Below are 15,877 nucleotides of genomic sequence, written 5' to 3' on the forward strand. Positions count from 1 at the left end.
TTTTTGTTCAACTCTTAAGTAGGAAAATAAACCTCCAAACTCCTTTGACAAGTTGACTTGAATGTCTGCAGCAGATTCACAGGACAATCGCAGCATAAACAGCCAAAGTGCAGACGCCCTCAAAGGCCCTCACACATCTCAGCGTGGAAGCTGCAGAAAAGGACAGAAGAAAAAGTGGATTTGATGCCATATGGAAGAGTTTAGTGTTATGTTTGTACGTTTGTATTTAGACAACTACTTAAAATTCATCCGGCGTGCGCGTTTGTTTGTTTGGTTCACAGGGAAGAGGAGATTTGTTTGTGTACGCCGGCTCACACGTGGTACTCCAGCTCCGATCTGCAGCCCACCGTCCACACGGCGTTTGATTGGGACGCGTCGGTGGGGTGGGGGGGGCGGGGCCATATGATCATCCGACAGTTGGCGTTTGTATAGATGAACCTCTAATGAGGGGAGAAAAAAAGCTTTATGTAACGTCCCGATGTTGGCTCTCCATCAAGTTCAGCAATCTTCCACTTGCCAAATCCAGATTAATTCTGCTTGTGTTCGTGTGTGTGTGTGTGTGTGTGTGTGTCTGTGTGTGTGTGAGCGTGTGCGTGTGTTTAAATCTGTTGGTTGCTGAAAGAAACCTGCACAAAGTTTATGATTGTGATGATTTACGACCTGACGCTGACAAACGCAGCACGTCTTGTCTTTTAAGATGATTTTTTTCTAGGAAAAGGTATTGGGGACGTCATTATTTTCCTTTTTGACAGGCGTCAAATTAAATCTGCGTTCTCTATACTGACCACAAGGGGGCGACTCCCCTGGTCCCATAGAAACCTATGAGAAAACTTCTCTCTTGGTTTATTCCCTCAGTAAACATTGTAAACTTGAGTTTATGGTCTCAGTCTGTAGCTTCAGGTCTTCTTCAACACAGCATGATGTTATATTCAGTGAATGATGGTCCATCCACTTGTTAAATAAAGTAAATGCTACTCGACTGAAAGCCGTGTTTCTGTTTTCCAAGATGGCCGACGTCCCCGCTGGCGCTGAGGGTTTGACCTCCGTCTCCCCGTCCCCGAGTCGTTGAGCGGCGTCACGCCTCCCTCACAGACATTTGCAGACCATTGTGTGAGTCTGCATTTCAGCAGAATTTGCCTGAGGGAATTACCCACAATTCATAGCATGGTGCCGTTAAACAAGGGATTAACAGGGGAAGCCCGGAGGCCATAAAAAAAAAAAAAAAAAAAAAAAAAGAATGTAGGATGTAAAACTTTAGCCTGGAAAATGAAAAGCACACAGAAACATCGACATTAAAGCAACAGCTCACCTCAATGTTAAACACTTTTCACTTTTTACCTGTAGCGATATTTTAAAAGTTTGAATGTATTCTGAGGTATCAGATGTAGAGTTATCCTATGAGTATAAGTTTACTACACGTAAGAGGATAAATCTGCACTTTTGATTATGACATGACTGCACACCTGTTTGTTTTAAACTAAAGAAAACGGGTTACATTACATTACATGTGATTTAGCTGATGCTTTCATCCAAAGCGGCAATTAGTGCATTTCAACCATAAGGAAACAAATCCAAAAGTGCCATTTCATCAAAGTAAGAAAGTAGATTATTTGACATGTACTTCTCATGTTGAGGGCTTTAATGGGATCACTGGGATTGTGCTCATGACTCCACTACGTTTTAAAGTTTAGTGTTTGCTGCCCTCCTCTGGTAAAATGAACAAACTGCACAGAGATGATCCAAAATAAATATTTAACCGACTTTCACGGATTGAATAAGAGGTTTAATATTTCATTCAAATGAATTGAATTAAATTAAAATGAAATAGAATCCAAACATTCAGTTTTCTGTGTATAAGCGTAAAGTGAAATGTTTTAAGAGTTAGAAGATTAAGAAGATTAAGACATTGACATTAACGTTTTATTAAGCATTAACTGCATTTTTGACTAGTGGAAAGTTAACATCAATAATAAACATTTACATTTTACTACTCTGTCGCTTCTGTAGATTTCAGAAGTCGATGTAATGTAAAATAACGTCTAATAATTAGATGTAACAAACGGAAAGAAAAAATAACAACATCTATGTCATTTTAGTTTCTGAGAGGTTATTATTTCCCTAAACATTGAGTGGTATTTGTATCCATTTTGAGTTAATTAATGAACGAACATTCATTAATAAATGCTCAGGTGGAAACAGGAGATGTTAGAGATGATGGTGAGTTTTGTGCTGAAGGTGGAAATGAAGCAGACTGAGGTATGATATGATGCTCATGGATTGAGAAATAACCCCAGTGACATGAAGGCACTCTGCTGGCATCAGATTCATGGATTAAGAGGCGGTTGCGTAACTTCCTATAGAATACACTCATTGATAATTAGGGATGTGCTTTATAAAACGTGTGTTTCACTGCTAATCTGATTCCAAAAGATCCCAGAATCACACATTCTTCATGTTCCACCTCTGATCATTCACCCGTTGGTGTTTAATTACACCGGATCCCGTCCTGACGTCACTGTGTTACAGGTGGAATCAGCCGGCGGGAATAAAACAAGAGGAAGAAGAAGAAGAAGAAGAAGAAGAAGAAGAAGAAGAAGAAGAAGAAGAAGAAGAAGAAGAAGAAGAAGAAGAAGAAGAAAGAAACACGCGGACAACGTGCTGCGTGCTGCGGACGCGGAGAGTAAATCCGCGGAGGATTTGCAGGTTTCGGCGACATCACCCCCCCCCCCCCCCCCCCCACCCTCCCTCCCCCCCTCCAGCCCCCTCCCCCCCCCCCCCCCCCCCCCCCCTCCCTCGATCTGTGGGATTAAACACCGTGACGTCCATGTATACATTCTCACTATGTTTGCGGCGGGCGGCGAGTGCGGAGTGCGCGTCATGTGCGGGAGTAGCTGCGGGAGCGAGCTGCGGTTGTGAGCGCTTGTGGAGAGGGGGGGCCGGCGCGCGGGGCACCATGCACACGGACGTGGTGCTGCTCTTCCTGCTGGTCTGGTCGGCCGGCGCGTCCGGGCAGACGCGCCCGAAGGCGCAGACGCTGCAGCGGTGCCGGAACGTCAGGTCAGTCCAGACTCCTCCGGTGCGCAATTACGCGCAAAGACGAGCAGAAGAAAAAAAAAAAGACATCCGGTTGAGTCATTAAATGCTGTGTAAAATCCTACATTCATCTAATTGTTCTTTTTTGGTGGATAATGACGTGGCAGATCAACGGCTTCCAAAATAAATACTAAAAAGACTCCAACATAAATGATGCAGTTAATTCTTTACCCGAAAAACAACAGCTGGTAAAAACAAGGTCCACTTACAGGCTCACACATGATCCTCATCGAATTTAAATGTTCGATGAGCCGCTTTGGTTTCACGTCATCGTTTGTCTCCAATCGGCCTTATTATTACATGATTATTGTTTTTCAATCACAGCTCTGCAGCTCTGTTGATGTTTGAGCCTCCAACGCTCTTCACAGCATCACATGTTTCATACATGTGATGTTAGTGATATTAGTTGGCCGTTTACAGGTGAGTGTGTGCACGTCATTTAACACATCTGACGTGCACCTGCTGCGGAGGGATGTCAGTGGGCACCATTTCTCTAAAAGGTGACTGTGTGTGGATCGTTTTCCATTAAACACACCTTTAGTTTGTGTCATGGCGTTGACCTGGAAGCAGCACATGGCGCTGGAGCGTTTGGTCGTAGGGGCAGTAATGTCATTTCCCCTCCTTTGTCACGCCGGCTTCTGTCACGATGATGTAATGTTATTAATTATTCTGAATTAGGGGCAGCGTGGGTCTGATGTTCTCAGAGAGCCGCTGTGGGTTTAGTACATCTGGCCATAGTTCTCAACAACGGAATTTACAGACTAAATCGCCGAATAATTGTCGTTTGTCACGAGCCAAGTTCGGGTCAAACATTAAATGAGGGCATCACAAACCCAATCGCAGCTGCGCTCCAACCCCAAAGGTGACGTGTGCCTGGTTAGAGAAATCACTCACTCTGATTACGTAACCTGTAATCTGAGCGCGTTAATGTGCTTTCTGAATTATTGCTATTGTTGTGGCTTTGTGGAAGGTCGGCAGGAGCGGAAGGAAGGTCAGCAATCAAATGTCACTCTCAGTGTGTAGCGCGTGATGCTGCGTTTCTGCTGCGCATCCGTCAGAGGATGCAGTTACGGATTTGAGAAGCTTATGACTGGAAATTGACTTTACTTTGCCAGAGAGAAAAAAAAAAAATCCTCTGGTGGGTTTAAAGGTCAAATGTGAGAAGCAGAGCACATTAGATAGCGAGAGCGCAAATAGAAAATAATTTCCCTTATTTGCAAAAAAACCCATAGAATTACATATTTTAGATCTAAAATCCATCATGTGACGTCCACCCATTGACATTGTACGAGTCCTATCTTAAAGTCAAGTAAAGAAAAGCCCTTTGTTGGTTTATGCACAAAAATCACGGCATTGAAGTAAGTCTTTGCGCCTTCATATGCGAGGTATTTGGGAATCAGCCTCGTCGCGTTTTAAGAAGACTTCCGTGTGATTACTGTGTCGTCAGCGTACATCCGGACAGAAGCTCCCAGCACATGCTGGAGGCAGATCACTGGTAATGTGACAGACAAGCGGAAGAGGAGGAGACCTAGGATAGAGCCCTGGGGTGCTCCAACCAACCATCTGGCCGCAAAGAACAATGAAACGTTGCTAGTTTTACAAGGAGACGTTCGGGTTCGCTGGTTTCTGAGGGCGGCGCTGAGGCGTGTTTCAGAGGCGCCACGCGTGGCTTTAGCCCCCCGTCGGGGTTTGAGCCGACTGTGCATTTCGATACGGGATGTAAAGCAATCTGAAGTTAATCTCCTCCAAGCAGACGGCGGCTCTGTGACCTCTGTGACCTCTGTGACCTCTGTGTCCTCTCTCCAATCAAACGCTCAATCGCGTCTCCGGACTGATGAGTATCAGCTGGACGGAGTGAGGACCAGACGGGGGGGGGGGGGGTCTCGAAGGGGGGAGACGGCTCAAGGCGACCAAAATGTTTCACAGTGTGAAAACAAGGTGGAGAAAGATCTGATCTGATTGAAAATTTCACAGAACCACACCCTGGCAGAGGCCTGTCAATCAGAGGTTAGCCCCGCCCCTAAAAGCGTATATATACTCTGCTCCACCCTAAATCCCTTCAGCCGAAATGTCTCAAACTTCCTCAGCTCAACTCGTCTTGTTTCCCAACGAGCTTCGCTCACTTAACGAGTACTTTGACTCGGCGCTGCACAGCGATCGGGTAGAAATCCCATTTGGTTTATTCCCTCTTTCAGATTGAAAAGAGAAATGCCTCTGACGGAAGGAGCCCGCCGCTTCAGGAACACCAGGTATGACGCACGTCTGTTTGTTTTATTTATTTTTATTCAGTCCAATTAGAACGATAACAGGGGCTAGAAAGAAGGATCTGATAGCGGAGATTAAAGCATCGCGGATTTAGGGGCACACGGTCAACATTTTAATCACACTATTGTTTGCAGTATCTTGGAGGATGGGCCGCCTCCGTCTATTTTACTAAGCCCAATATAATCCATTCTTATCCCTCAGAATCGGGGGAAAGTCATGAGATTATTTTGCGCCAACTCACAAGCCACGACGCACAAACCCAGGAGTCCGGTGTAGGCCGCGTGGGAGGGGGGGGTGAAACCTTGAATACTGGCTCAATAGAGGCGGTGATTAGAGACCGACCCGTTTTGACCGTCATCTCACAGGCTGCAAAGTGCTCGTCACTCACTTCAAGTCACCCGTGGTTCGTGGACTCCCCCCATCGAAGGGAGTCGGGGGCCGAACTCAAAGAGATTAAAACCCGATTTGTTTTTCCAACACGTTTCCACCAGCTCCATTTTCAAGAGGAGTCCCGACATCACCAAAGTCTGGGGCCCGAAGTCCGAGCAGCTGCTGAAGATCGACAACCACGACTTCACCATGCGGCCGGGGTTCGGAGGTGAGGGGGGGGGGGACGCCGTCTTTCCTCCTTTCTAACGTCTCGCTGCCTTCCACAGAGTGAGAGAACATGAGTGGAGCGTCACGGTGGACTTAGTTGAGAAGAAGAGGAAGAAGACGAGCAGAAAGCAGTGGTTTCAGTTTGAGGATAATTAGCAGATATGATTGGGTGTATTTTGTGAAGGCGACGTTCCTCATGTGACCGTAAAGAAGCAGCAGCTCGTTCTAAGCCCGTCTGATCTGGATCCCCCCCCCCTCCCCTAAAGCCTGACATGTCTCTCTCTGCAGGGCCCGCAGTCCCGGTGGGAGTGGATGTGCAGGTGGAGAGCCTGGACGCCATCTCGGAGGTGGACATGGTGAGAAGTCGGGGGGGGGGGGGGGGGGGGGGGGGGGGGCCGAGGGAGGGGGGCGGAGAGACCGACTTTGACGCCGCGCGTTTGTCTTCTCGTCCCCTCCAGGACTTCACCATGACGCTGTACCTGAGGCACTACTGGAAGGACGAGAGGCTGGCCTTCAAGAGCAACACCAACCTCAGCATGACCTTCGACGGGCGCCTGGTGAAGAAGATCTGGGTGCCCGACATGTTCTTCGTCCACTCCAAGAAGTCCTTCACCCACGACACCACCACCGAGAACGTCATGCTGCGGGTTTACCCGGACGGAAAAGTCCTCTACAGCCTGCGGTAAGTCACCGATGCTGCTGCAGCCACGTTAGCTTCATGCTGCTCAGCAACAGATTAAGTGCAGCTCGGGATTTAGATTTATATGTATCTAAGGATTAAATATCATTTACTGCATCATTAGTATGATCTCTTACTCTCTCTCTCTACTATGTAATCCTCGACTGAGGGTTACTCGGAAAGAAATGAATGTTTCCTTGTTAAACTCTTGTTTAAATACAAAAGAAGAAAATCACATGCTTTTCCAAATTAAAGCCCCGGACACGGAATGTTAGACTAAAGACAGATGAGGTTCTGGTGCAAATGGAACGTTAAGAGTCTTTGTTCAGCCAACAAATGTCGGCCACTTTGTTCTTTTTATTACACCTTTATTAATATTAGGCCGGATAGGCTTAGATATACCGTTATAATCTGTCCTTATAGTTCACCAATACTCAGAGATTTGAACCCAAATGCGTCTCCTGAGGATTAAATTGTCCGTATGGTTGGTTCAGAAAACATGATGCGGCGGGGGTAAGGGGGTGGGGGGGGGGGGGGCACGTACGCTACAAGATGGGCATTTAACTGCCCGCCAATGACGGGCGCCGATGCCGCCGAAAAAGACCCCCGGCGAGCGTCGGGATGTCCGGGGGGCCAAGATGGCCGACTTCGTAATCCCGAGTCGGGACAGAGATTCTTCCAGCTGGCCATCTGCCCCCGGGGCCCCCGCCGACCCAACAGGCCGGAGCAGGAGCAGCCAAAGTTCTGCAACGATGACATCGAGCATCTGCAAATGGCCGCTCGCAGCGCTGTGTGGTGAACGGGGGGGGGGGGGGGGGGGGAAGAGTAGCCGGATGGTAAGCGGTGGACGGAGGCGTGCTGGTCACATGGGGAGGGTGGGGGGGGGGGGTTAATCCGTGCTGGTCGGAGATTTCCCCGGACTAAAGGCAGATTGGCGGGTGAGGGTGCGGCGTCTTGTCCTATGAGCTGGATTATGTATTTTCATTCATCATCTCTTTCTGGAAGCCAAAATCTGCTGAACCGCCGCCGTGCGCGCACTGCGAGGCGCGTGGCGCTCTGCTGGAGGTCAGGCGAGTGCCCCCCCCGCGAAGTCACCAGGTCCTCCTTCATCGGGCCGGGCAGATTTTCGGCAAACTAGAGCGCACGAAAACGCCGTAGTTTAAAGCAAAGTAAAGCAAAGTAGTTTAAAAAAGGGGCCAAATATTGGATTCGTGATGCGATTGAAGCCAGAGCCTCTAAATGCACGGCGGTGAATGCTGATTGGAGCATTTGTTGATGCATTGTTTCCCTCGGATGCGTCTCTGCAGGGTGACGGTCACGTCCATGTGCAGCATGGACCTGAGCCGCTTTCCTCTGGACACGCAGACGTGCTCCTTGGAGATAGAGAGCTGTAAGTTGGCCGTTTCCGTTTCCCCCCCCCCCCCCCCGCCGTGTGAAGTGTCTGAAATCGGAGGTGGCCGTGCTCTCTGCCCTCTCAGACGCCTACACGGACGACGACCTGATGCTCTACTGGAAGGAAGGGAACCGCTCGCTCAACACGGACGAGAAGATTTCCCTCTCCCAGTTCCTCATCCAGAAGTTCCACACCACCACCAGGCTGGCCTTCTACAGCAGCACGGGTCAGACAGGAAGTGCAGGGCGGCGTTTTTTTTTCTTCTTCTTTCCGGGCCTTTCCGAGTCCCCGCGTGACCTCTGACCTTCCCTCCCCTCCAGGCTGGTACAACCGTCTGTACATCACCTTCACCCTGCGGCGCCACGTCTTCTTCTTCCTGCTGCAGACCTACTTCCCCGCCACCCTGATGGTCATGCTGTCCTGGGTGTCCTTCTGGATCGACCGCAGGGCCGTCCCCGCCAGGGTGCCGCTGGGTAAAGCTCCGCCCCCCCCCCCCCCCCCCGCGCGCCAATGCAGAAGCCGGGCTTTTGGCGGGATTTTTTGCGTAATCCCTGGAAACGTGTGCGTTGTGTTTCACAGGTTGTCGTTTCAACCTGTACCAACAGTCCTGTAGAAGGTCTGTTGTGTAGTGATAAAATACAATAAAATATACATGCAACATTTTGCTATGTGTATGTTAGCGATTAGGATTAGCGCGCTAGCGATTAGCATAAGCCGTTTTATAGGAAGTGGGGGGGAGGGGGGCTCGACGAAAGCTGCATCCATAAAAATTCCCATAAATTGCCATTGCAGCCAGTCGGCTCGGGGGCAGATTTACTTTTCAACCTTCTGCTTTCTTGTGACTTTTATTATCGGCCGTCTCACATCTTCATGGAATCCGTGGAGGTCAGCGACAGTCGATAAGACTAAAACGTGTGCGTTCCCCCCCCCACCCCCCACCCCGCTGCGCTTCAGGCATAACCACGGTGCTCACCATGTCCACCATCATCACCGGGGTCAACGCCTCCATGCCCAGGGTGTCCTACATCAAGGCCGTGGACATTTACCTCTGGGTCAGCTTCGTCTTCGTCTTCCTCTCGGTGATAGAGTACGCCGCCGTCAACTACCTGTCGACTCTGCAGGAGCGCAAGGAGAGGCTCCTCCGCGAGAGGGCGAGTATCCGCGAGCATCTACCCGCGCGTCGCCGTGACGATAGATTACATCACTAAGGGGTCCCTAACTATGTCCGATGCTTTGCTTCATCGCCAAATTCCCACCAGCCTTTGCTTTGCTTTAATTGGTGATAATTTGCTCCTTTTTTGGCGTGCGATGGAGAAAACATTAGCATGTTGATTAGCATGTAGCTTAAGGGCAGCAGACAATTCTAACCTGGATTCTACTAACAATTGTCGAGCCACTTTATTCCCAAATGGAAGGCTGTCAACGTAATTTGCTAAATAAAAAAGAGCCGATCTTTTTTGCGGTACTTTGAAAAAACAGTAATTTACTGTTAAAAGCTCTCATGACCCCCAGCGACCCCTCCAGCTAAAGTAGCCGTTGTCTACCTGCAGCTGCCGTGCACCTGCGGCCTGGCCCATCCCGGCATGATGTCGGCCAGCTACAGCGAGGTGGAGGCCAACGCCACGGGGAACTACGGCCTGCCGGAGTCCAACGGCGTGAAGCGGGAGAGGATGCTGGTGCAGCTGGCGATGGAGAGCGACCAGGTCACGGGCCACGTCGGCTCCAGCGCCTACAGCAACGTGTGGATCGACACGCACGTCATAGACAAGTACTCCCGGGTCCTCTTCCCCGGCTCCTACGTCCTCTTCAACATCTTCTACTGGTCCATCTACTCGCAGACGGGATGAAGCCTTCACGGATGCTCTCGTGCGGACCACAATTTGGGGCTTTTTTTTGGGGGGGGGGGGGTCTTCAGATTTGAAGGAAGAAGATGGACCTTTAGGCTGTCATCGCGGTGGAAAAACTGATGTTGTATGATTGCCTTTGTGTACACGCAGGTTCTTGATAATCTTCTGTCGTTGAGAGATAATGTTTCTATTTTCAAACTAATACCTAAAATGATGAAGGCACTTGCAAAAAGTGCTTCAGTTTTACCTCTTTACTTTTGATCTCATTTCAATCTTCTCCTTTTCACAAAAAGAACTAAAACACGGACCCCGGAGACGCAGAAAGTAACGGTTGTGAGCACAGGGGTGGTTCCTGGTACCTGAGGTGTAGCAGAGGACGTCTGTGTGAGGAAGGACTTGGGTCACCGGGTCCAGTCACTGACAAACAGCAGCTGTTTGCCATGTACATTATGGTTTTTTTTGTTTTTTTTTAAAGTAAAATCTTCAGGGTTTCATTGTTATATGTCATTCTTTGTTATGTCATTGTTTTATTACTTAAACCTGTTCCTCATATGCTTGAACGTACACTTTGTCGTAGTCACGGACAATCTCACTTGCAAATGGAGCTTTTTTTTTTTTCTACCGTCACGTCTCCGTCTCTCATTAAATGTTCTCCTCAACATGTTAAATCATGTAGTTGGCAAGTTGTACAGAATAAAATACCCTTTTTCTTAGTTGTTCTCAGGCTGTTGACTTTACTCACATAGTCAGCTTTCATAGATCAACGGGGGACATTTTTCAAAATGTGTCCTTCTGTTGCCTTTTAGCTTACGTAACGTCTGCTGTGACATCTGTCCTGGCTTATGTCAAATTTAAGACAAAGCCGAACCGGCAGACATGGTAGACATAAACGGAGAGCTTAGTGAAATCATTGTAAACTGCCCAAATGAAAACAACAATCTCTCTGTCGCTCCTAAAAAAACACGTTATGGTTCAGTGGCTTCATTTAGAAGTAAATGGATCATAATCATTGTCGTTTATTATCATCATTATTATTGTTCACTTGGTTTGGGTTTGATTCTGGTCTCACTAAGCTGGATCATTTATAACCATGGTAACCATGGTAACCTACGTGTATTTATATCTACGCTATATTAAATCAAAATATGACATCCTGATATTGATTTTCATGTGCAGCAGGCTGTGAAGGACGACAAAGGCATTGAACTGTGTAATTATTCAGAAGTGTTTAACATAAGAACTATAATATAATGAATTAATACAACAATAGGCCTATATGTTAATAGCGCAGATAAGTGTCCTTTTTTTCTTTTTCTTTTAAAGTGATGAATTAAAAATATGCTGTAGTAATGTATAAAATGTAGACGTGTAAAATGTAAAAAAAAAAAACATTTTAATTGTCAGCGAAAGGGTTAAATTGACAGTGACCTAGATTCACAAAAGCATGAGAAGCTCGACACACAACTCTGCGAAATGTTTAAAGGAATGAAAGATGAAGGAGAGAAGATGACGATTCATTTAATGAGCTCCATGGCTGTACGTCGTCTACAGAAGTAACAGAACGTTTCCTCTCTTGATGACTTCATCATTGAAGCATCTCGTCTGCTGCTCATTCATCCACCGACCTGGTCAGGTCGGTCCTCACCACGCGTCCGTCCCTCTGTCCCCTCAGACCGGACAGGTAGACCTGAGGTTTGGGCGCGCCGCTCTCCCCGTCCCGCTTGCTCTGGCAGGCCGCGTCCTTGGGGGGCCACGTCTGAGTGGCGCCGTCCCGCCTCATGTGGCTCAGATCCGTCTGCGCCGAGTGCGTCACTTTGGTCCTGATATCGGCCTGGAACGACGACAGGAAGACAAGTGCGTGTGTGAAAGACGTGTTCGCTGTTACCCGCGCGGCCTCCTGGTCTGCTGCGGCTCACCAGCTGGATGGCTCTCCTCCGGAGGGCCCACTCGTTCCACTCGTACGCCCGAACGAGGCCCGCCCCCGCCGGGTGGACGTCCATCTGCGTGCCGCTCTCACACTGAGTGGCGGGCTTCACCGGCGGAGTCTCTGCCGGCAGAATCTGCAACGTCCACACGGCGACACCTCAGTGTGGACCACAGAGTTATTCTCTACGCTGCCAACCGGGCATGACGGCGAGCAGAGTGAATAGTATTCTGAGGGACAGCGGCGTCCAAACCGAGGGACACGCTGCTGACCTCTGGGCCGACGCAGGAGAACTGTTGGTGCAGTTTGAGGAGGCGGATGAGTTCGGGGCGCTGCTTGGCTTTCTCCGCCACCTCGGCGACGAAGGCGCCCGGACTGGAGGCGAACTTCAGCGCAGCTTCCTTGGAGCTGAAGGCGTAGAGCTTCCCCTCGTGGCTGAGGACCCCGATGTGAGGGTTGCCTGCGACATGAAGGACGCTCGTCAGCGGCGCGGCGTGCGTGCGTTCGGTGGAGCGGTGGGAGGGAATGAACGAGGTACCTGGGAGCAGGAGCCCATCTCTGCTCACCAGAGCGTGGCCACACACGGCGTTGTACTGCAGGGGCAGCTCGCTGAACCCGGCGGTCGTTTCAGGAAGGAGCCACTCCTGAGTGGGCATCTCCGCGGGGACGACGCGCTCCACTGAAGGAGACAAAGAAAACACATTTTAAGGGAAATATATATTATTAGATCATGTTTATCGTCTAAACTATTCTTCCTCAAGGGGAAGTGTGAGAGGCCTCATCCACATTGCTAAAATGAGCTATGTGACAATTGAAAATCTTTTAAATAATTCCAACTTGGAGCCGCTACACACGGCCCTCAGGCCTTAGTTAAAGTGATGATGTTCTCCTGTTCCTGGCACGGAGGAGATGAAGCAGGCCGCACGCTTCCGTACCCGAGGACGCGGCCATTCTCTGCTCGTCTGTCTTCACCTCGCACGCCTCCAGCAGGACGTCCAAATACGCCTCAGAGAAGATGTGGGCCTGGGAGGCCACAAAGGGCTGCATGTTGAGCGTGATGCTGTAGAGGACGTTCAGCAGCTCGGCCTCATCCTGAAGTCTCAACCACAGCTTCGACGTAGACTTGAAAAGCGGCTGAAAGACAATGTGAGGCGGGACCCAAATGAGGGAAAAGGAATCTAATAATAATAATAATAATAAAAGCAATGACGACAGGCAGAAAGGCACTTACAAAAACCTTTGCAGTCGGTACAGCCGTCTTTGATTGCACAGTTTCTCTCAGCAGCTCCAGGTGCGATGAGAGCTCAGCCTGCAGCATCTCAACGTGCTCAGCACACACACACGCATCAGACTGGTGGAAAAGGAGTAAAACAAACCAAGCTGTTATTTACCCTGTAGTTCACTCTGAGACACAAAACACAAATTCACCTGCCTTCCTTTACTCAGCTGCAAAATGGGTGCTTCTTTTGCCCTAAACTCACACAGTAATAGTAACAGATGGCATCGCCACAGGCTGCAAACTCTGTGTCGCCTCACCAGTAGCATTTTGAGGAAGGCTTCATGCTGCCTGACGTTGTAGAGCGCCTGTTTGAGCAGGACAACGAGGGCGTCCCGTCCCGCAGGCGGAGCCACGCGCTCCGTGAGCCTCTCCAGCACAGCCGTGTACTTCCAGGCCCGAGTCTGCGAGGCATTCAGCGCCTTTTCCACGCTCTGAGCGGTGACCGGAAGAGCTTCGGTGAGAACCGCGGGCACTGAAGGAAGGAAGTAGCATCAGTACCGGATGCAGCATTGGTCTTAGATGTCTTCTGGTCGAATGAAAACGACGATTCTAATAAGTGAATTCCAGCATACGAGACAAACCAAACGACTTCTGCATTGTAATAGTGGGAGTTCCGTTGGGTGTTGTGAAACGTGAAATACTTTACTCAGAAGGTGGTATTCTTTACACAAACATTTAAAGCTTTGATGTGACCTGCAAACGGCTCCACACACGGCCTGTAATGTAACCCAGTAAAGTAGCCGTGTCCCCTACTTAGTTCACTGAGGTCAGCACTCCTGCCGGCTTTGTTGAAGAGTCGGATCCCCGTGACGAGCATGCAGAGCTCGTTGAGCTGCTGCTCCTTGTCCCTCTTTAGGAGCACCATGAAGGCTCCCAGTTCAGCCTGAGGGAAGACGCTCTGCAGGGCAGCTGGGACGAACAGGACGAAGGGGGGGTCAAGAAAATGTGCACCGCTGTTAACTCTGTCATCGCTCACGAGGCTTGGATGGAACAATGTGACGTTGAACCTGCGGCCTCTTGCACAGCGCCGTCGTCCGTGGGCGAGCCCATGCCCGACCGCAGCTGGATGTACGTGATGATTTTACGGTACAAAGCGTGTAATTCGTCCCGTGTTTTCACTCTGCTGTCGGTGATCTCTCGGCTCACCGCACTCAGCCTGGACCCCCCCACCCGGTGGATTTCCTCAAGAAACTCACCTGCGTGCACACAAGTACCTGTTTGGTCACGATATTCATATTATAAACAAATGGTCATTTGTATTTTTGAGATTTTTCACGTAATTTCAACATCTGAATGACCTGTACAGCATATCAAAGTCAATACACCACATAGAAAAATGTGTTATCATCAACATCACATTTTCTCAGCTCCGCTCACCTTACCTACGCAGACAAGAAACTATATTTCCTTTCTAAGAGTATATTTCCACTTTAGTACAACGGAAAAAACTATTATTATATTGACAGTATCTATATTGACAGTTTCTCATTCATCAATGGATGGAATATGTTTCTAAAACGTGAAGGGTTGCTGCTTTTCTGTTTTGAAAGCTTGTGATCCGCATTTCACTGTATGGGAGGCGTTGAATAATCAAACCATATAGTGACGGATTGATTGATGCAATGCGGCAAAACGTCATTCACAGGGACGGCACAGTTAATACATGGGATCCGTAAGATAATTTGGTTTATTCCTTATTTCCGAGGTCATCTGTTGTGATTTCATGCAACACTTACGTCGGGAGGTGTAATTCATATCGAAATACACTTGCATCTTGATGGTTTCGAGCGACGGGCTGCACTCTTCCATCAGTTTATCGAGACACAGCTGGACAACAGATGGAGGGTTAGGAAAAACTAAAACAGGTTGGGTGGAAGAAAAAGTGGAACTTTGGGACAAAACATTTCAGTCAATGGTAGAACTTTACATGTCAAATGGTTCTTTGAGACATGATTTGATTCCCAGCGGAAATGAATTAATTCAAGATATTCATTTAAATTAAGACCCTGTATATACAGTAAATACAGTAACTCACCCCTTCCAGTTTCTGGATGTCTTGTTTTGTGAGTGTTCGATCAACATTAAACCCATTTCTTGGGTCCAAAACCACAGCTTTCACCTGAGAACATTTAGAAAAATAAAAAATTGTAATATATATATATTTATATATAAAAAAGTTTAAGAATTGGCATTAGCATCCGGCTAGCTTTCGCTGACGTCGTTACACTAAACGTTGACCTAACGTTTGTTAGCTAGCATTAGCTCCGCTGCTAGCATCTAGTTACGGTTCACTGACCATAAAAGCCACCAAAGCGTCCGGCGCCGCGCGTCCCCTCACTGCGCACTCCCGCGCTACTGCGCCTATAATGCTTTTAATCACGCTTTCTGCGCGAGCTCCGGACATTCCCTCCGACATAATGTCCTTTATCTCGATGGTTTACGGTTAGTTATTTGGTACGGATTCAACTAAGCTAACGTTGCCATAGTAACTGTTGGCGTGTGCTGGAGACGGGTCGCCAGTCACCGTTGCTAGGCAACGACTTGGGTCTTTTACTTCCGGCTAGTTAGGCTTTTACTTTGTCAGAAACACATTGGGACGTTTTTAAGTGTGTATTATAAAATACTACGTTAACGCAGTTTCATGTCGCAAATTAAATGCGAATCAATTTTCAGAAGATGGAAATAATGACAAGAAATTTTAGGGCAGTATGTTAAACTTCACTTTCCTTCCAAACAGTGGAATACTGAAAAAAAAAAAGCAATGCAAATGCATTTTATTTTGCTGGTATTTAAGAGGGAT

The 15,877-nt window shown here is 48.4% G+C and overlaps 2 protein-coding genes across 2 annotated transcripts; one reads left to right on the plus strand and one right to left on the minus strand.

The window, feature by feature from the left end:
• Nucleotides 1–2,849: 2,849 nt before the first annotated feature.
• On the plus strand, nucleotides 2,850–11,210 carry LOC119195262 (gamma-aminobutyric acid receptor subunit rho-1-like). Its single transcript, XM_037450071.2, has 10 exons — nucleotides 2,850–3,057; nucleotides 5,289–5,342; nucleotides 5,850–5,956; nucleotides 6,244–6,311; nucleotides 6,414–6,637; nucleotides 7,942–8,024; nucleotides 8,113–8,253; nucleotides 8,348–8,500; nucleotides 8,982–9,178; nucleotides 9,578–11,210. The coding sequence occupies exons 1-10, from the start codon at nucleotides 2,954–2,956 to the stop codon at nucleotides 9,872–9,874; spliced, it is 1,428 nt and encodes a 475-aa protein (XP_037305968.1). The 5' UTR covers nucleotides 2,850–2,953; the 3' UTR covers nucleotides 9,875–11,210.
• Nucleotides 11,211–11,374: 164 nt separating this feature from the next.
• Nucleotides 11,375–15,616, minus strand: cfap206 (cilia and flagella associated protein 206). The gene is made up of 12 exons (XM_037450069.2): nucleotides 15,374–15,616; nucleotides 15,113–15,196; nucleotides 14,814–14,904; nucleotides 14,085–14,273; nucleotides 13,831–13,986; nucleotides 13,335–13,549; nucleotides 13,030–13,149; nucleotides 12,734–12,932; nucleotides 12,337–12,477; nucleotides 12,071–12,258; nucleotides 11,791–11,934; nucleotides 11,375–11,705 (listed from the first exon to the last, which is right to left on the minus strand). Exons 1-12 carry the CDS (start codon nucleotides 15,491–15,493, stop codon nucleotides 11,484–11,486), a joined length of 1,869 nt encoding a protein of 622 aa, XP_037305966.2. The 5' UTR covers nucleotides 15,494–15,616; the 3' UTR covers nucleotides 11,375–11,483.
• Nucleotides 15,617–15,877: the final 261 nt, after the last annotated feature.

The sequence above is a fragment of the Pungitius pungitius genome, chromosome 20 (genome assembly GCF_949316345.1).
Source record: "Pungitius pungitius chromosome 20, fPunPun2.1, whole genome shotgun sequence".
Taxonomy (NCBI): Eukaryota; Metazoa; Chordata; class Actinopteri; order Perciformes; family Gasterosteidae; genus Pungitius; species Pungitius pungitius.